A 20,677-nucleotide genomic window follows, 5' to 3' on the forward strand; every position below is an offset into this window, starting at 1 on the left:
GGACAAGGGTAATTTGGTACAACCCATCAACGCATAGAGAAATTTATAGGTTCATATTGATTCATGTTTTTCCTTTTCTGAAATCTCTGGCATGAATTGTGTTTTCAAACCCAATCATGAATTACTTGATTGATTTGGAGCGAAGGAACCCTAATTTAGTGGTTTCAGATTTTCAGTTCATCTACTTGTGTCACTGGTGTGAGTTGAGGAAAAGGAAAGGTAGAGCAACGGTACAAGAGGGGTAAGGGCAGATCCATGGCCAAAGGAGATGAAGGAGCGATGAGAAACAATCTCCACCTAGAAGTCACAATATTTTGGGGAGAATACTCAATTTGTTCTTCCCCAACAACCTTTGGAGCCAGTTCACTTGAATCAGAGCTTAACTGGATGTAATCGTCATCCTGCCGCCACTTCCCGCCAAGGGCATCGACACTTAAGTTCTTCCTCAAGATATGCAAGGCATCGACACATCGATTCTTCTTCAAACTCTTCGATTGAACCCACTTTGTGTTTTCTAGGTTTAATCTCTCATTCTTAGAAAAACTATAATCTAATCTCTATGGTATTTGTAATCTAATTTTGGTGATTGAACGATTTCGTGTTCCAAAATCAATTTTGAAGAACAACTGATTTTGTGTTTATTTTCTGGGTTTTGTTGGTGTTCTAGATTTCGTATTCATATAAGTGTGTTTCTTTCAAGAAGGAAACCTACACATACAGACATTCATAAATCGATTGTAGATTGAATTTTGTGGGTTTTCTTTTGAGAGAGATATTTCGGTGTGTATTGGTGTTCATGAGAAATCAATGGAGTCACTAGTAAAATGAGAGAGAGAGAGAGAGAGAGAGAGAGAGAGAGAGAGAGAGAGAGAGTATGGTAGGGTGGGGATGGAAAATTCTTTTTTAAAAAAAAAATCAAAATAGCATTAAAATACTTATAGAAAAAGGAAAAAAGAAATCAAAACGGCATAACCGTCTTTTTAAGTTTTTTTGGACTAAAACCCAAAAAAACATTGATTTTGGACATTCCATGCAAATTGAAAACTTTTTGGACCATATCCAAAGTTTTTTGAGTACTTAGTTTTGGCATTTTCAATTACAACTCCATTCAACTTCTCACCCTTTCTCTTCTCTATATTATATTCACATTTATTCCATTAAACCCGACTCCCATTCTGGATGGCCTGATAAGCCATCGAGCGGCCCCTTTCCCCACACGTCACCTACATGGCTCAATCGCCGGTGAACGTAATCTCCATGCTCTAGCACAATCGCCGGTGATTTCAGTTCCGATTTTATCAGTTTAGAGGGACTTCAGTGATATCAGTTCCGATTTCAGTTATACTAGTTCCGACTTCTAACAGCTTAGAGTGATTTCAGTATATTGGAGTGAACACGTTTGAAAAGCGATTAGAAAAACGAACAAATCAAGGTAAGTCTACTAGCCCTTTATCGTTTTTGGATTTGCAGGACTCCTACCAAATCAAGCCAACATTCTTTTGGGTTCGATTCAACTACAAAAACGAACGCAATGTTTTTGTTGGGTTTTTTTTTGAGGAATGTACGTATTATAACATTCAGTGGAATATAATCCACCCTTCTTCTACTTCAGTAATCTTTTCCTTTAGTTTTTCCTTATCTTATATTGATTTTCTACATTCTGCACCTCTTGTGTTAGCATTGATACCATATAATTTAATATTAGGGGTAGACAGGGGGCATGAGTGTCGATTCTTTTTTTCCTTTGGCAAACACCAATTTTATAGGCAAAAAAAAACGACTTTTCCAAAAAGCCAAGAAGCACTTTGATAACCAATCCCAAACACGCCCATCGTAAGGGATTTAAGACTCTAGCATTCAGGTAGCATATTTAGTATTGTGGAGCATGGACATGTTTGATTATTCATTTGTATATTTGTTTTGTAGTTCAGTTATTTGTATCTTGGTTTGAAGCAAGCACTTTCTCTATTCCTCTTAATGTTGTGTTGGATACGTATAAAATGGAGAAAGAATGTTTTACAATTAACTCTAAATCCATTTTATTTTGCAGCTTTGGATAAAGTCATTAAGAGAAGAGATGAACGTTGAATGCAAGAATAGTCAGGATAGAATCAGCACTCTTCCTCAAGACACAATTGAAAAAATTCTTACTCATATGCCAATCCGAGATGCAGTGAGGACAAGCATCTTGTCAAGGAAATGGAGGTATTCTTGGACAAGAATGCCGAAGCTTGTATTTGATGTCAACATGTATTGGAATGATATGGTTGTAACATCTGGCAATGAAGAGTTGGATACATATATAAGTTTGTCAATGCCATCTTCCATGTTTTGTTGCTACGCAAGGCTCCGATATTGGAATTCAGTCTCGTTGTTATAGAATTTGAAATGTTTAGTCAAATTGATCAGATAATACTTCACCTTTCAAAGGACAATAATATCAAGAAGTTCATCTTCAAGATTTTTGGAACTGACAACTACTTGCGCTACCCGGTTCCTTCTTTTCATTGCAAGGATTAGAGCATTTGGATCTCACATATTGTATTTTTAAGCTTCCATTAATGAATAAGGGATTTAGTAGGTTGAAGAGCCTGTGTTTTTCTGAGGTTGATATCACCACAAGATGCTTTTTCAATTCCTTACCAATTGCCCCCTCCTTGAGGAATTTACTTGGGTAAGTAATTAAGGTGCATCAATGCGTATAACTACTTACGAATTAAGCTCTTTCAAGTTTCAATTAAATAAAATACCTTATTATTTTAATGCAGGCTAGAAAATATACAAATACAGAGCTTACCGAGCGTGATTTGGTTAAGCTTTATAAGTGTTTACCTTTAGTTCAGGTTCTGAAAGTCTCCAAGTTGTATATCAAGGTAATAATACCCAACCTATTGTTTTGTCTCATGATAAACAAAATTGTGTTTTAAACTTTTAATCTTAGTTTTGGTATTTGGTTAAAGGACTTGGGTGTAGGTAGTAATAGTATGCCACATAAGCTCCCCATTTCACTACCCCACTTGAGAATACTTGTTCTTGGTGTGTGTTTCGTTGACCTTTCGACTGTTCTATGTGTGATCAGCAGCTCTCCAAATTTGGAGAAGATCAAAGTGGAGGTAAATATCAACAGCTACATACTATCACATATGTTTTTAATAGATCTTTCATGATTCTAGTTACAATTTTGACATGTTTTTCTGATTAGATGTGTCAGGACCATGATTGCCAGTGTATTCGACAAACTTTCAATAACTTGCCTGATATTCAAGAAGACTACTCGGGCATCAACTTGGATCATCTCAAAGAGCTGGATATAACAAACTTCCATAACCATGGTGTTGAGATGGAGTTTGTGAAGCTCATCATGGGTAAGTCACCTGTGCTAAAGAAAGCACGGATAGAGCTTCATTATCGTGTTTCTGTTAATGAAGAAGTGAAGATGCTTCGAGGTTTGGTGCACATGCCATTACCACGTCCATCACCAGCAGTGAGCTTCACCATTGAACGTCGTAAATATTGATCAACTGTAAATGCACAGTTCTTCTGTTACTGTATAAATGTCTATTAAACTTATTTATATGTCTTTTTAGGTTGATTATGACATTTTTACACTTTTATATTCTCCAACTAATCTATCCACTTATTTTGATGCTTTACCATTAAACACAAGACTTGTACGATGTAAATGTTATATTATGTTTTCAATTCTAAAAAATGCGGAAAAGAAAAATTCAATTAGAGGAAAACACAAAATACTTTTAATGCAATTATATTATTTATATATGTATAATAAATAGTGGCGATGGCCTGTGTGTTTCGGTGATGTGTTGATCTTAAATTTCTTGTGAATAAACTAATACAAAATGTTATTTAATGCAAACTATAATGACATAAGGAAATTTTTTTTTTTATTTTTTTATTTTTTATTTTTTATTTTTTTTTTTATTTATAATTTTAATATTACATATGGACTATTTTTTTACACTGTTACACATTGACAATTTCTATAGTTTTATTATCACACAGAGACAACCTTTTTATAATTTTTACATTTCTTGTTATTATTGTGTAAGGCTACTTTCTATATATTTACCCCCTTCTAATTGCTTGTGTATACTTTCATGAGTTTTTATGTGAATGAGTCTTATTTAATTTTGTCTAGTTTTGCAAAATAAGACACGTAGAGCCACAAACATTTTTATAATTTTATTATTTTATAAGGACTATTTATTTAATGATTTTTCAATTTAATTATACATGAACAATTTCCATAATTATTGCATTAATGTATAATAAAATCAATACGTTACCAAGAGTATTCACCATTAGATGATATCTATTCTCTATCATAATCTTTCCTAATAAATAAAAATGATTTTACCACATGTTATTCTCTCATATATTATGCCACATGTCATTTTGTCATAATTTTGAGAGTTATTTTTTCACTTGTTATTTACTTCATTTTTCATTTTTCAATATATCATTAATTTAGTATCCATAATTAAACATACCATAATGATTATATTAATTTCAAATTTTAGATTTCAAACTTTAATTTTAATTTTATATAAATTGACAGTTTAAACTTTTGTATTTAACAATATGTTATAATTAACACGTTTAGTACATGGGTCTGACAACTAAACACATAATTTTAATTTATTTTTTTGCATGTTTTTTTTTCTCATAATTTTTACTTATTTCAAATTTCAAATTCAAATAAATTTTCCATTTAATCATTCGTATATAACATTTTGTTTTAATCAACTCGTATATTATACGGGTCCTACAACTAGTAGATGAATAAGTTAACTCTGCTACTAACAAGTATCACAATATTAGAAATCGTCATTAATATTATATGCTACATGTCAACCTATTAATTCTTCACTTTAAATTTTACATTTTAAATTTCCCACTTTAATTACATTAAATTAATAATTGATAATTGATTTTTCATTTCAAATTTCAAATTTCAAAATTTAAATTTCACACTCTAATTACATTTAACATTAAAATAAAAAATAAAATAAACTTAATATATATATTATAAGGTGATATAATTTCATGTATTTATTTAAATCAACGATTATAAATTTTATATAACTAAAAAATATCTTAATTAATATTTTATTTAAATAATTTATTTGATATAATTGATTAATAATTTTAAGTTTTTTACTATAAAAATTTAATTAATTATATAACAGTGGTTCTTACAGGTTATAAACTAGTTGTTTAATATAGAAAATAATTAAAGTCATATTTAATCAACTAACTTTTGACTTTATGTTTATTTAATCACTTGGTTTATTTTATGTTTTAAAAAGGTCATTGATTTTTAAATTGTGTCAATGGTCATTATAACAAGCAAACAATAAGTTTCTATATTTTTTAAGATAACTTTTTTAGTTATTTAAGGTAACCAAAATTTTTTTGGGGGTGTAACTTATCATTAAACTTTTAAAATTGTATTTAGTTTTGTTATTTTTTCAAATTTTTTTGGGGTGTAACTTAATTTTTTTTTCAAATTTAAATGCTTTTTATAATTTCATTTTTATAATTTTATTCTTTTACTTCATTTTTACATTTTTCTTTTATAATTTTACTTTTTACAATGTTTTTTCATGTTTAAAAAAATATGTTTTTGCAACTTCATTTTTCTTTATATTTATATTTATTTTCACAATATGTTTTATAACTTCATATATTAATTCGTCAGTTTTTTTAGAAACGGCAAATAAATTAAGTAAGAACTACTCGCGATATATTTAGTTCTTTCACATAAAACAAGACTTAAAAATTTAAAATAGGTGAAGCATTATCGCAAAACATGTTAATAGACTTAAAATTTCACAAGTTATGGTTGCAAGAGAACGACACACAGCTTCCGCATAAGATCTAAAAATAATTAATCATTTTTTACTCATCTATGAAATCAAAGACTTCCAAGAAAAATATAATACCCGGTCACGTACCTTTTAGAAGTGATACATCTGGTCGGCATCTTGTCAAGTTGACAATGTAAGATTGCCACTTTTAGAGATCAATACTTTAGAGTTCCGATACAAGACTTAAGATATCGAAAAACACGAATAATTGTTCTAATATGAGACTTTCGTGGAAAAAACATAAATTAACGGGAAAATGACTCTCGAGGGTAATTAACTTTTGCGTTTGTATTCAGTTGGTCCCTTTCATTTTTTTTGTATTCAATATACCATCGAACTTGTTGTTTGTGTTCACCATAACCCTTTTGACCGGCTTTTGACATGTGATAGCCGGTCAAAGAGTTATGGTAAACACAAATAACAAGTTCGATGGTATATTGAGTAAAAAAAAAAGGAAAGGGACCAAATGAGAACGAACTCAACAGTTGGTTACCCTCCTGATTCATTTCCCCTTTACTCATTTACAACAAATCTCACGTCATCTCCTAGATATTAATGACTTTATGAGATTCATTCTTGCTTTTCTTCAAAACATAACCCACAAAAGAACATTATTCATACATGTACAACTTTGTAATGCACTTGAATATTTATTAGGGGAATTTTGACTAAGCAGACGCATTTCATGACTACATTTACATTTCCAATCAAATGATTTATCGTATCATGGATTCTAGACAAGTCTTCAAACGAGTGGAATCACAAGTGCTGTGATTTTTGAGTTTACTTAGCTTTAAGATCGAATTCATGGGATAAGATACAACATCAATATGTACAATATCATGCTGCTTTTGTAGACACATCACCATAATATACCTTGCGGTAAACGTTTATGCTGATAAATATACCTCTCATACACAGTCATATCCTTTTGCAGAGAGGTGTTGACAGCTTACCACAGTAAGCATAACATAGACCATGTTTTAACAAGGTTACCCCTTTGACTCTTCATATACGTTATAGCCAAAGAAGGTTGTAGTCTTTGATAATTTTGCAACTTTAATTTCATTTAACTTTTCAGGGAAAATGACTCAAGAGGGTAACCAACTGTTGAGTTCATTCTCATTTGGTCCCTTTCCTTTTTTGTACTCAATATACCATCGAATTTGTTGTTTGTGTTTACCATAACCCTTTGACCGGCTATCACAGGTCAAAAGCCGGTCAAAAGGGTTATGGTGAACGCAAACAACTAGTTCGATGATATATTGAATACAAAAAAGGAAAGGGACCAAATGAGTACAAACGCAAAAGTTAATTACCCTCAAGAGTCATTTTCCCTAAATTAACTAAGTGGTTAAACAACAAAAAAAATGTTTGGACAAGTGTTAGTTAGATAGCTTCCCAAGTAACTTCTAATATTCTGTTATATTTATTAAAACGAAATCACTTTTGCTCCCACCTTCATTCTCATTTGGTCCTTTTTTTTGTACTCAATATACCATCGAACCTGTTGTTTGTGTTCACCATAACCCTTTGACCGACTATCACAGGTCAAAAGCCGGTCAAAAGGGTAATGGTGAACGCAAACAACTAGTTCGATGATATATTGAATACAAAAAAAAAGGGACCAAATGAGTACAAACGCAAAAGCTAATTACCCTCAAGAGTCATTTTCCCTAAATTAACTAAGTGGTTAAACAACAAAACAAATGTTTGGACGAGTGTTAGTTAGATAGCTTCCCAAGTAACTTCTAATATTTTGTTATTTTTATTAAAACGAAATCACTTTTGCTCGCACCTTCACTACTAACCACAACTTTCAAGTTAAGAGGAGCACTAATAGGTTTTGAGGATAAAAGATCATATTCAAATAACAACTCCAAACAATATTTCCTTTGCGATAAACATAATGATCGGATGTTTCAACTATTTCTACATCTAAAAAATATTTCAAGGTACCTAAATCTCTGATTAAAAACTTTGTTTTCAAAATCAACTTAACTTTAAAAATATTTCAAAGTACTTAAATCTTTGATTAAAAACTTTGTTTTCAAAATCAATTTAACTTTTTCAATTTCTGCAAATATTGTTCCATTCATAATTATATACAAGTAAAATTAAAAACACACATGCATATTTAAAATTATAGAGAGAAAATGATTATGCTTTGTTGGAACCCATATTCTACAAGTGATACAGTTACTTTTTCATTCTATTTTCTTGGTGCTTGCTTAAGCCTAAAAAGAGACTTAACAAGCTTGCAAAGTCTATTATCATTTGCTGGTTGTCGAAGCCGACAAAATTAATAAACCTAATTCTTTTACATTAAAATAGTGTATAGTGGTAAAGGGGTCGAATCCGCGGAGATTGGTTCAATTTTATAACTCTATGAAAATCTCTTTATAAAAGTACTTGTAAAATGACAATACAAATAAAAATGGGGGTTTAGTTCTTTTGAATTACTTGAAATAAAACTAGAGTTAAACTAAGATTTAAATAGACAATTCAACAAAATAAGAGTTTGATGTAAAATCAATAAGAGAGAAATGGTTGACTTAAGGTTTCCTCACTTAACCATTTGGTGAATATATCATTAGAATACAATTGTACAATACTTGTTTTAAATATTTAATTTGGCTATAGTAATCCAAGAAGCTTGAGATTACCTAGACTTTTCTTAGTTGTTAAAATGGTTAGAGAAACTCATAACAATTTCCTTAGTCAAAGTCACAATTTTCATTAAGTGTTTAATTAGTGAAAGTCAACTAGCATTAAGAACCACAAAAAGTCACCAAATCCAAGAGGAGTCAAATGTTTTCACTACCATGTTGGAGAATATTTTTTATGATTGTGTAAAGTAAAACAAACACAAAAATCATTTGTTGCTTGCTAATTTGAGGATCCTTTACTTAATCAAGAAATTAGCCAACTAATCACCGCAAACACATTTAAACTCATGAATAAAAACATACAAGTAGTGATGGGATGTTAAAACACAAAACATTCTCATAAAGATTCAAGAACAAGTTCATGGAGTCTTCAACTTTCAACAAACATTCAAATGATTTCACCAAAGTCAACCAAGTTTAGTTTAGCCTAGCATGTAAAGCTAAAGTAAAATGTACCAAACATGTAGCAAGATTTTGAGATCAAAAGATGATGCTCTCTAAATGTTCTTGGCCTTCAAAGTCTTCAAAATCTGCAGATAAAATGCTCTAAAATCGGGTGTGCAAGAGTGTGGGAAAGTGGCACACACCAAACTTTCCCATATATACTTCTAATTGAAATTCTGAAATTGCCCCTGTAGTGTCGTGTGCGACCCGCAGCCCTGCGCGGGTGGTATCTAAATGTGGCTTCTTTGAGTATTGGGCCTCCACAACTTATCCCATTAGCCCAGTTCGAGTCTGATGAGCTTCTAGCCATTTTTCTTCAAGTTCTCTTTATCTTAAGCCAAATTTGTCTTTTCCAAATCCTCCAAAGCTCTCGTAATCACTCGATCATTAATTCCCGCACGCTTAAAAAATTCTTCCATCTTCGTTTAACTAAGAGACCATCTTCTTCTGTAGCACCCGATTCCTGGTACATATTTAATTTCATTGAAATGTTGCAATTTACTCTGGGACTCGGCGAGTTGGAGGCCCAAGTCGTCGAGTAGACTCGACTTATGATCGGGGGTTTAAGTGACCTACTCGACGATTAGGAGCTGTCTGGACAAAACCCTAATATTTAGGGTTTGCACCCTATTTAAACACTTTATCTCGTCCCAAACCAGCCTCCATCACCCTCCCAACTCAGAGAAACCCTAGATTGAAACCCTAAACCATTGTTGAGTGTTCTTGAGCTTGTTGGTGACTTTTTGTGCATTTGAAGCTGGAAGAGAAGAAGAAAGCTTAGGAGTTTAAGTGGAAGCTAGTAGATCCATAGGTTTTGCTTTATTCTCAGTTCATTCAAGGTAAAAAGCTTAAACCTTGACCATCTATCTTCTAGATCATGTTTTGGGGCAATTTTCCTACATTTTCTAAGCTTTTGAGAGGCTATACTTAGATTTGTATGTATATGTGGGGTTGCGTTTCAAATCTGGGGCTATTGGGGGTCCTTATGGCATAAATGTCCTAACTTTGTTGCCATAAACACCCCATGCATCTTGCAGACCATCTTTTATGGCATTTTGAGCCAAAGGCCCCATGTATGTACATCAAGTTTGAAGCTTTACGTGTAAAATGGACACTAGGAGGCCAAATCTATAGTTTTTAGCGTTAAGACCCACTAAAATCGACTGTATAGTCTTAGAAAAAGAAGGACTTGGCGAGTCACTTAGGTGACTCGGCGAGTCGGGACGCTTTTTCCCCTAAGACGTCTTCTGGAAATGGTTTTGGTTGAGTGGAAGGAACACTCAACCAGCTAAGGGTTTGTCTTGGACCTGGGAATTATAGGACTCGGCGAGTGTACGAATAGACTCAACGAGTCCAAGGCAATCTCCCAACTCATGAAGATGGACTCGATGAGTTGATCATACTACTCGGCGAATCATAGACTAGACACATTCATATGAGGGAGATGAACTCGACAAGTTCAAGGATGTACTCGGCGAGTCGGTTGAAGATGATCCTGATGTTATGGTTGAAGGAGAACCCATTGAGTTCTTGCTAGGCTCAACGAGTAGAGTCGGGGTTGTATCGTTTTGGAAGTATAGAGACTCGGCGAGTTGGTGGATCAACTCGGCGAGTCAAGTCAACTAGATGTTGACTTTGACCAAAGTGGACTTTGAATTTGACTTTGACCCAGACTTGAGTTGACCCTGGTAATGGAGAGTTTTGGGTACAAATTAGTAATCAAGGAGGGATGTTGTGTAGGGATTGAGGAGTTGAGATGAGAGGATCCTAGTACCGAGGATTGTGCAGATACTACACGACATCGATGTGAGTTACCTTCCAGTAGGGGTGGGTCTACGACCACAATGTCGGCCCACTAGTAGGAGTTGTATGTTAGGTGATTGTCTTTGTGATATTCATCTAGGTTTGCTACTACCTAATATCTTTATGTGCCAGCATGATATGTTATATGTGATAGTGGTAGTAGGAGGGGACTAGTCCCCATGTTCGGTCGTTAGGACCAAAGGGTAGATCGGTGTAACACCTTGTTTATTTATTAAATAAAAAACAAATTAATGAACGAATAGAAGCCCTAAAATAAATAATTATATATAAAAGGATGTCTCCCATGAGCTAATTGTCATAATCTGGAAGTTGAGGGTTAAAAGTGTAGTTCCAGACCCAGTTTGTAAATAATTATTAAGACAGGGGTTCCGTGAGAATTATTTGGATTTAATTTAAAAGGAAATAAGGTGGAAGGGCTGATTATGTCTTAATTAAGATATTAGGGGCTATTTGATAAATTTTGTTCCTAAGGTGTAAAGGATTTTAATGCCGAGGATTTAAATGGTAATTATTGGATTTAATTAGAAGAAGATTTCCAAAGCCAGGGTTGAAAGTGTAAATTGTGGGCTTTCTGTGAAAAGAATCCTATGGGGAGGGACCATTTATGTTATTATGGATATATGTTTTAAGGGTGCCGGGTATATATGTCATGCGAAACCCTAACCTGTGACATCCCCATTTTCACGGCCAGAAAAGACCGATTTGTTTATGCTTTGTTTTATAAAATCAGAGTAAACTTTTAATGAAAACAGTTGCGGAATTTGTCCCCAAAACAAAATATGATAAGAATTTATCAAAGCATTTCTTAAAGAAAAGCATTTTCATTATATAACAAAATCTCGGGATGTCATGTTCCGAAACAGACACATAAGCATAAACAGAACTTACATTTATTTACACTAATGATTTACATCTCCTTTAATCTCTCAGTGAAATATGTCTTCGTATTGATATCTGTGATACAAAGAAAACTGAGTGGGTCAGGCTTGGGAGCCTGGTGAGCATATAGGGTTTTCATCCCACAATGTTATATCATATATTCATAAATATGGAACATTCAAACTTGTACAATTTCACCATATAAAGGCAACTCTTATCCCACCCCATCGATCCTCACAACGACACGCTCTAAACTCTCATGTCTAAAATTTTCCTCTTTACCTGATCCCTACTCACGGATCTAAAACTAACCTTTTCACCCGATCCATACTCATGGATCTAAAACTAACCTTTTCACCTGATCCATACTCACAGATCTAAAACTAACCTTTTCCACTGATCCATACTCACGGATCAATAATTGTACCCAATCCATACGCCCGAACTAGAAACAACTAACTTAGTCTTAATCCATGTCTGAACCATACTCCCGGATCTATAACTGTGCCGAATCCATACTCCTAGACTAGGGACAATTAACTTAGTCTCAATCCATACTCCCGGACTAATAGCAAGTTTATCTCTTTACCTGATCCATACTCCCGGATCTAAAACTAACTAACCTCTTGGTCTAATCCATAATCACGGATCTAAAACTAACCTCTTGATCTAATCCATACTCAGCGATCTAAAACTAACCTCTTGATCTCATTATCCAACTCATCCTTTTATCACACACCAACTATCTCATCTACCCGTGTTCTACTCAACATATTTGTAGATATAAAATACATATACACACTACAAGAAAAAAGGCCTTTTACGACGCGCAAAACACGACGCTCTTTGATTTATGTTACGCATTAGAGAGCGACATTAAAAAAGTGTCATCTCTTCAAAAATTTTAAGGATTTAGGTCGCGCATTACTGAGTGCCCTTAAATTAGTGTCTCATGTAAAAATATTAAAAACACGGAGGGCACCTATAATAAAAAGGGCGTCCTCTACAAATGTCGCTTTATAATTTTAAAAACGCGCGTTTCTGGGACTCAGGGGGAAACTAAATCCCCCAAAATTTTGAACACCCGCTTCCTCTTCCTCTCTACTCTCTACACCCGCCAAATCGACTTCATTCTCTCCCTTCTTTCTCTCTGCAAACCCCTTCTTCTCCGATCGACTTTCACTTCCTTCTATTTGCAAACCCTAATCAAACATAACACATTTGAAATAGTAATATCTTCTTTCATTTTCTCCCCTGCTACTCTCTGTAAAACCTAGCAGCCGCCACCACTAGAAACATGGAAAATCCCCCAAAATTTTGAAGTACCCCGCTCACTCCTCTTCACCTCTACCCTACTCCATCTACAATGACTCCCCATGTTTACAAACCCTAGTCTAGTTGTGCTTCTATCCTTGGTCCTATTTCTTCATCCATTCAAGCAAATTAGGGGAACACGACTTCTCCCTGTTACCTAATATGCGACTCCCATGAAACCGAGTTGCTCAACAGGATGAAACTCAACATCTCCGATCCGATCTTTATCTATTCTCTCAATATCTCTTGCGCTTTCGTATTTATAGCCAGAGTTGGAGAGCGAAAAGAAGAAAGAAGAAAGAAGAAAGAAGAAAGAAGAAAGAAATGATGTGCGTATTCTTCCTCTTTTCTTCCTCTAGCTCGATCACAACCCTTCTTCTCCTTTCTTATTATTTCTTTTTTTATTTGCAGGTGAGGGTGTGAGGTGGCGTTCAAAGGTTGTCAAGGGGTTGTGAGGAGCTATAGGGCTCAAGTTCGAGGTTGAAGATTAGAAACCGAAGGTTGAAGATCAGATTTGGGATTAGATGACACTCTGGCGAACATCTCTCCATGTTTTTCTTTATTTGCTACACCGACTTGAGAATAGAGCTTCATATTAAGGTTGGTGTCTTCTGTCTTCCTCATTTGGTGGGCACATGAAAAAAAATATACTTATACTTTGATTTTAACCAAATCGTCAAGCATTTGACTTCGTAGAATTGATTTGTAGACCATTTCATTTCATAACCATCGTAATTGCAATTCAACCCAATGTCTATTTATACAACAGTTGGAAGATGACCAAATGGATGAAGAATCTGAGGAGTTAGGGTGCTGTTGGCTGCACAAGGCGTGATTGGAAAACGAATTGATCAGATGGAATCAGGCTTCATGATGGCATTAGATTATATGATCAATCTTGCAGAAAAGGACCAAGACGATAAGGTATTTATTCAAATCAAATTAAAGAAATCAACCTTCTTCTCTACCCAAATAACGATCATCTACATAATTTCAGCGCAAGTCTCTGTTGGAGGTAATCAAGGAAACAATATTATCCCATCTTACCAAAAAAATGCCCCCCACATGTAAGCAAATTTACATCTTTTACCAATTTACACTCACTGATTTCTACTACTTATCTCATAAAATTATAACTTTCTTGTTTTTTTTTTCTTTTTAGGTTCAAGTTGTGGGTCGCTATGCAGAACCCCTTGGAAAGAAAGCAGACATGATCACATATGTATTGTACCTTTATTTATATCTTTTTTCCCATAACCAAATTATACTTTTTCTTGTATATCCAGGGAGAAAATCTAGTTATGGCAGTTGATGATGATGGCTGCTTTATAGAAAAAGTTACCGATTTCATTGGTCAATATGTCAAAGAGGCAGATAAAGATATCATTCAAGCAGTGAAGGCAAGAATAGTTGAATGTTATATAATTATCAACAGGGGCATTTATGTAAAATGATTATTCCTAACCTTTTATTATGGATGTATGTAGGATAAGGGCAGACTGGTCAAATCTCGAAGCTTTACACATTCATATCATTTTTGTTGGAGATATGATACCCCTCTCATCTACAAAGCAGTTCCCAGCTGGTACATCTTTTTACTTATCTTTTCTACAAAAGACATGAGTGCCCTTCGCATCTTTATTATCTTTAGTGGGATAACGTGGTATCATGATTAGTTTATTCATGTTTCTTGGTCAACGTTTTTTGCAGTGGAAAAGTTGAAAGATCAATTACTTGAAAACAATGAGAAAACAAAATGGGTTCCTGCTTTTGTTAAGGTAGGTCATTTACAGTGTTTGGTATGATTTAGTCAACAAAGGAATGGAATGACTCATTCCATTACCATTTCTGTTGGAATCAAGCATAAATTATTCAAAAAGGTGGTTCACACTTTTAAACAACAATCATATAAAATCAAGGTTTCAACTTTTCTTCCTTGTGGATTGTACGCTCTGGTCCATGACAAAAACAGCCAACCACATATAATACCTTTGCATGCATATTAAATACTTGACCATTTGATTATATTTTTAATTTTGTACCCACGTGTCTTGACTGTCTTGGATTCCCTTGACCCATGCCTATTTTTTGAATTTTAAGGCACTTCCACAAGCAACATCTCTTTTGTGTTGTACTTTCCTGCACATTAGTTTCCCTTTTATTATCCATTGGTTCCACTTTGAAACCATCGATTTTATGAGGGCTACTCTTCCTTTAATTCTTTGGATTGAAACCACCAGAACCTCTCATCTTTGTCTTATATATATCGTTAATATATAAATAATAAAAGGAAAATTTCCAAAAAATTTCTTAGATTTCAGTTTTTCCAGTCATTACAGTTGACTTGTTCTTTATGTGATTACCTTTGAAGTCCTAACCTAGTTAGTTAAAATTCTAAATTATACACATTTAAATTATGTGTTACCTTTTTTATACCAAGAATTCCCCTATGGAAAATAATTTAAATCATGATGAAGTTAGTTACTTGGATTTAAAAAAAATGAATATGGTTTTTAGATAATGGATTTTGTTGGAACAAACACTTATAAAAATGTCACATGAGTTGATAATTATTATTATCTAGTTAGTTAGGAATTGTTTACTGTAGAGTTATTAGATAATTATTATTATCTAGTTAGCTAGGAATTGTTTCCTGATGCTTCTCTTCCCCCTGTTGTAGATGGTCTTCTTATGGTTTATTTATTTATGATATAATGGAGATGATTATGATAGGAGCGGGGTCTTCTTAGACATCTGGAGTGAGACGAAGCAGTAGAATTAAAAAGAGGTCTTTGGAATATTGGAAAGAAGAAAGACTCTTACTGTGAAAGAGTGGAGAGAATGGAAGCTCGACTGAAAGAAGATATTCTCAAAGAACCTGAACGTTATGGATGTAAGGTATCTACCTGATACCTTGCTGCAACCTTGTTGCCTAAGAACAGAAAACAAAATAGAATAGGAAGAAAAAAAGGAAAAAAAAACTACATGGCTGGCAACAGGTGATAACAGGGGAAGAAAAAGATGGGATTTTTTATTTTGCTTGGTGGAAAAGAAAACTTTTATTGCTGAAAAACTTCTTTCTAAATACCTATAACGTAGCATATTTATACTAAAAGAAAAAGAGTTTGACTCATAGTCTAAAACCGGGAAACAAAAATAATAAAAGCATTTTCCTAAAATGCCCCTGTGGGCTTTTTCCTGAATTACGCCAACAATGGAGGTGATATTATGGCAATTCACGAACTACAATCATATTTTATTACAAAAACTTAATTAAATTGGAACTTTCCCAAAATACCCCTGAGGCTATTTTTGTCCCCAATTCTCAGGGGACGGAATAATGATGGATGGTCAAGCTAAAATTTGGTTTTGAATTTAATTTGGTATAAAAATGACAGGTTTGATAATGGTAGATGGTCAAGATACAAGAACTTTTCAAGTCCATTTGGAATATTACACTACAGATAATATTCTCTCTTTATTTCAGAACTTCTTACTTCTTCGTCTTATTAACTTTTTCATCTTATAATATGTTTGGATGCTGCTACATTTTAATACTGTCTGGAGTATATTATATTTGTTATTTGTGATAATAGCAGCTGGTTTTGTTTGTGATGGGATTAGTGTAAATTTTTGTCTGTTTTGTTGTTTTCTGGATGATAGCTAGTTACCTAAAGCATTCTTTAAAGGTGGATCAGTAGTCTACATGTCATTGCATGTCATTGCATTCTCACTGTTACCTATCAAAGTACTGAGGTAAATATTATGATTTTTTATATTAATTTTCTTACTTTCTAAAATTATTAGTGTTTTTTTTTTCTGAGTTATGATTGAAAAACAGTGAACTAGGGTAAATTTTATGAATTATGATATTAGTTTCTGAAAATATATAATTAGGGCATCATTATGTCTTATTGCCCCGGGCAACATATTTCTTTGGATCGGCCCTGGGTCCTTGCATTGCAATTGCCTATTTATCGGTTCTAAAGGACTGTGAGATTCATTGCTTTCATGAAGGATTGGAAGTCAAACGACTTGGTGGTCTCCATGTCATTGGGACATCTTTGCATGAGTCCCGAAGAATTGATAATCAGGTAACTTTGCATCAATATTGTGTTTTAAGGTTTTACATAAATTTAGCATATACTTTCAGACTCACTTTTTTAATTTATTTCTTGCTTTACAAAGCTTCGTGGCAGAGCAGGAAGGCAAGGAGATCCTGGATCAACACGCTTCATGGTCAGGTAAGTTCATTTAAATGATTTTTATAAAGTTTAAAGTCAATCCTTTCATCTGGACAAAATTCTTCATGTTAAATTACGTAATAGTCCTTGGAGTAGTTGACATGAACAATTTTTTTTTGTTAGAATGATTCCATATATATATGTGCAAGCAAGCACATGCCTTGTGAAAAAGGGAAATCTATTCTAGTCATTCTCTTTAACAAGGCAACCTTAAAGTTGATTTTTTAAACCTGATGTTTAAAACTACATTGAGTGTGAGATAGAAGTTTATGCAGAGAAGGAAAAAGATAGAAGTTTTTGAGGATGTTGCTGATGAAAAAGATAGAGGTTCTTTAGGATGCTGCTAATGAAGTTTATGCAGAGAAGGAAAAAGATAGAAGTTTGTTGGCACATAGTAAGCTAGATAATTAATGCAATTGTATATAAATGAGTTCATTTTTTTATAACATTTACTCACTATTGGAATAATTATTTGTATTTGACATATTAGTGAAATGAATTATATTTGTTATTTATGGTATTTTATTTATTATTATGAGATTTCTAATGTATTATTTAATATGAAAAATTAGTAAATCTATAAATAATATTTTTTTTAAAAACATTTAAAATTACGATACGCAAAAATGTGTGTCATCTTCATTTATGACATGGCCTTTCTTGACAGGGGCTTTCTTGATACGCATTGCGTGTCATTAACACGCGCGTCGTAAGGTTACGACAGGCGAATGCGTGTCATCTTCCTTTATGACAGGGCCTTCCTTGATACGCATTGCGTGTCGTAACCGCGCGTCGTAAATGCGTGTCGTAAATGCGCGTCGTAAATGCGCGTCGTCTATCTTTATGACATGGCCTTCCTTGACACGCATTTGCACGTCGTCTGAGCCATTTATGACGCGCAATGAGCGTCGTAAAAGGCCTTTTTTCTTGTAGTGACAATTTAACTCATTTAAAAACTATATAAAACATCCATTCCACCAACATCTCAAATAAACAACAATATATATAAACACATAGCATGTATTTCATAGCAAATACTTCATACTTATGTGTTAGAAGAAAGTAACTATACACTCACACATATAAACAACAATATATATATATATATATATATATATATATATATATATATATACACACATAGCACGTATTTTATAAAATACTTCATATTTATGTGTAAGATGAAAGTGACTATACACTCACTTGATTAGGAGATGATCGGACAGCACTACGACTTGTAGAAGTAGTATTCTTCGGTAGATCTGGAAGATCTTCACAAAAACCGGGCTCCTCGCGGGCAGAGCTTCGGCTTGGGAATAATGCTCTTCGGGATCCTCGGGGATTCGGATCTTGCTTTGGGGCTCGAGAATGATACCGGGGCTTCGGGATATGATTGGCATGCAAATCGAGGCAAAAACTAGAGAGAAGAAAGAGTTTGAACAAGAGAAAATGGCTGATCTCGGTTTCTATTTATAGGCTGTTGGGTCTGGGATTACGCTGGGCGTAATCTTCGGATAAGCTTTGGTATGCGTGCCAAGATCTTCAAAAATTCATAACTTTCTCATACGAGCTCCGTTTTCGACGTTCTTTATATCCACGCGTAGGTGAGATTATGCTCTACAACTTTCATTAAGACTCCGTTGGCTAATTTTGAATTTATTTTTATTATATTATTTTTAGTAGGCCGGGACAAGAAAACTCCGTTATAAATTCATAACTTCTTCATCTGATGTCCGTTTTTGCCTATCTTTTTATCGTTTCACTACAATTGACGAGATCTTCGATTCTCGTTTAGATTGTTTCGGCTAAAAACCGCTCGGAAACCTTGTAACTCGGATTTCGGCATTCTTTATATGCACGGAAACCTTGTAACATATACTATAACTTAGTTAAGATTATTCATTCTAAATAATCTTTCATCAAAAATCCATTTTTGACGCCTATCGTCTCTAAATTGACTAGCCCGGATCTACGGGCGTTACAATTATCTCCCCCTTATGATGATTACGTCCCGGAATCATCAACGAAATAGGACTTGCATAATGATTTCACACGTTATTTCTTCATCCTAGGTAATAACCGTAACTTCTATGTTTCCTCGAAAGAGTATTTAACTTTATGGCTTTCTTGACCGCAAAAGATGCCCAATCTTGCATCTGCTTATCGTACTATGTTGTACTTTCAATCGTAACCTTCAAGTTACCAAATAAGTCCTTATTGTGGACTCCTTCTTCTTCTCAGGATAAATACTTTCATTTATCTATTGTAACAAACCGATGGGTCGTGCTCTATTGACCTCTCATCGCACGATGCGACGCTTAGACTCGGTCTTTAATAAAGTTAAATTCCATAAATGGAATATACCTTCCTTCATATTCTAATGTGATATAATCACATTTCAGCATGTAGCATTTCTACCTGCAAACTTCTTTTAACAACGAGCGCGACACTATCAATCGCTTTAACTTCAACCTTGTAACTTAAGTTAGATGTTACATCTAACTTGGTCCTCTAGACCATGTAACATACTCCTCGTAGTCGAACTCAAATTTAAATATGACCACTAGGGTCGGAACAAGAACCATCTTACTAGTCATCACCGAAACAATGGTAATGACATACCCGAATAAATGGAATCAATCACCAGCTTCTTGGTAACCTTGTGACTTTCCCTGATCCAAGTGCGAGTCATGTGCTTCCTGTAGTATATGCATCTACTACCTTTCACACCTACTCATACTCGTCCCAAGTATTGTCCCGTAGTCAACCAAGTCACCATACAAGAAAATCATACAATCATTCAACACACGAGATAACAAAACTAGGGTTTATATTAATTCTTTGAAACTATTACAAAAAAGTTCAAGTTCACCCTATACTATGCCTCTAATAGGCTACACCATAAGTTACTATTCACACTTTAACTTCATAAATTGATCTTTGGATATAAAATCCTCATCCTTGATTACTCGCATTGTCATTTGCTTCATCAAGGATCATTTGAAATGCTCTTGGCTTTGGCTTTTACAGCACATTTGGCTTTGTAATCTCTTCCCTTCCTGGGCAGTTTTGTTTGAAGTGTCCTTCTTCACCACACTTAAAGCAGGCTTCTCTTTTGTTTGTGCATTTGCTAGCATAATGACCAGTCTTCCCACATTTGAAGCAGGTCATTTCTTTAGTGCATCTCCCAATGTGCTTTCTCTTGCACTTATCACACCACTTGGGTACATACCTTTGGTCATCTAGGTTTGACTTTTCAAATTTTCCCTTATTATCAGGTCTTGAGGATCCTTTAAGCTTCCTCTTTTCTCCAATTTCAGCTTTCTCCAGACCCCGTTCCTTCTGTTGGGTCTCTACATTCTTAGCTGCTCGAACAGCTGCTTTCAGAGTGGTTGCCATCTTGACTGTTGGG

The 20,677-nt window shown here is 34.1% G+C and overlaps 1 protein-coding gene and 1 long non-coding RNA gene across 2 annotated transcripts; both read left to right on the plus strand.

Moving 5' to 3' along the window:
* The first annotated feature begins 1,227 nt into the window (after positions 1-1,227).
* On the plus strand, positions 1,228-13,444 carry LOC111896465 (F-box/FBD/LRR-repeat protein At1g13570). Its single transcript, XM_052770817.1, has 10 exons — positions 1,228-1,248; positions 1,381-1,432; positions 1,927-1,937; positions 2,051-2,266; positions 2,769-2,873; positions 2,961-3,113; positions 3,203-3,484; positions 3,588-3,671; positions 13,288-13,350; positions 13,433-13,444. The coding sequence occupies exons 1-10, from the start codon at positions 1,228-1,230 to the stop codon at positions 13,442-13,444; spliced, it is 999 nt and encodes a 332-aa protein (XP_052626777.1).
* A 3,371-nt stretch (positions 13,445-16,815) lies between these two features.
* On the plus strand, positions 16,816-17,785 carry LOC128133798 (uncharacterized). Its single transcript, XR_008232097.1, has 3 exons — positions 16,816-17,115; positions 17,210-17,265; positions 17,541-17,785. It is a non-coding gene; the product is annotated as an uncharacterized LOC128133798 (long non-coding RNA).
* The last annotated feature ends 2,892 nt before the right edge of the window (positions 17,786-20,677 follow it).

This window comes from Lactuca sativa, chromosome 4 (assembly GCF_002870075.4).
Source record: "Lactuca sativa cultivar Salinas chromosome 4, Lsat_Salinas_v11, whole genome shotgun sequence".
Taxonomy (NCBI): Eukaryota; Viridiplantae; Streptophyta; class Magnoliopsida; order Asterales; family Asteraceae; genus Lactuca; species Lactuca sativa.

Excerpts from the sequence above, each read along its gene's own strand:
- LOC111896465 (XM_052770817.1), top strand. The coding sequence starts at position 1,228 with ATGGCTCAATCGCCGGTGAAC. Across the intron at positions 2,874-2,960 it reads TCTCCAAGTTGTATATCAAG|GACTTGGGTGTAGGTAGTAA; the intron begins GTAATAATACCC and ends ATTTGGTTAAAG. Across the intron at positions 3,114-3,202 it reads TGGAGAAGATCAAAGTGGAG|ATGTGTCAGGACCATGATTG; the intron begins GTAAATATCAAC and ends TTTTCTGATTAG.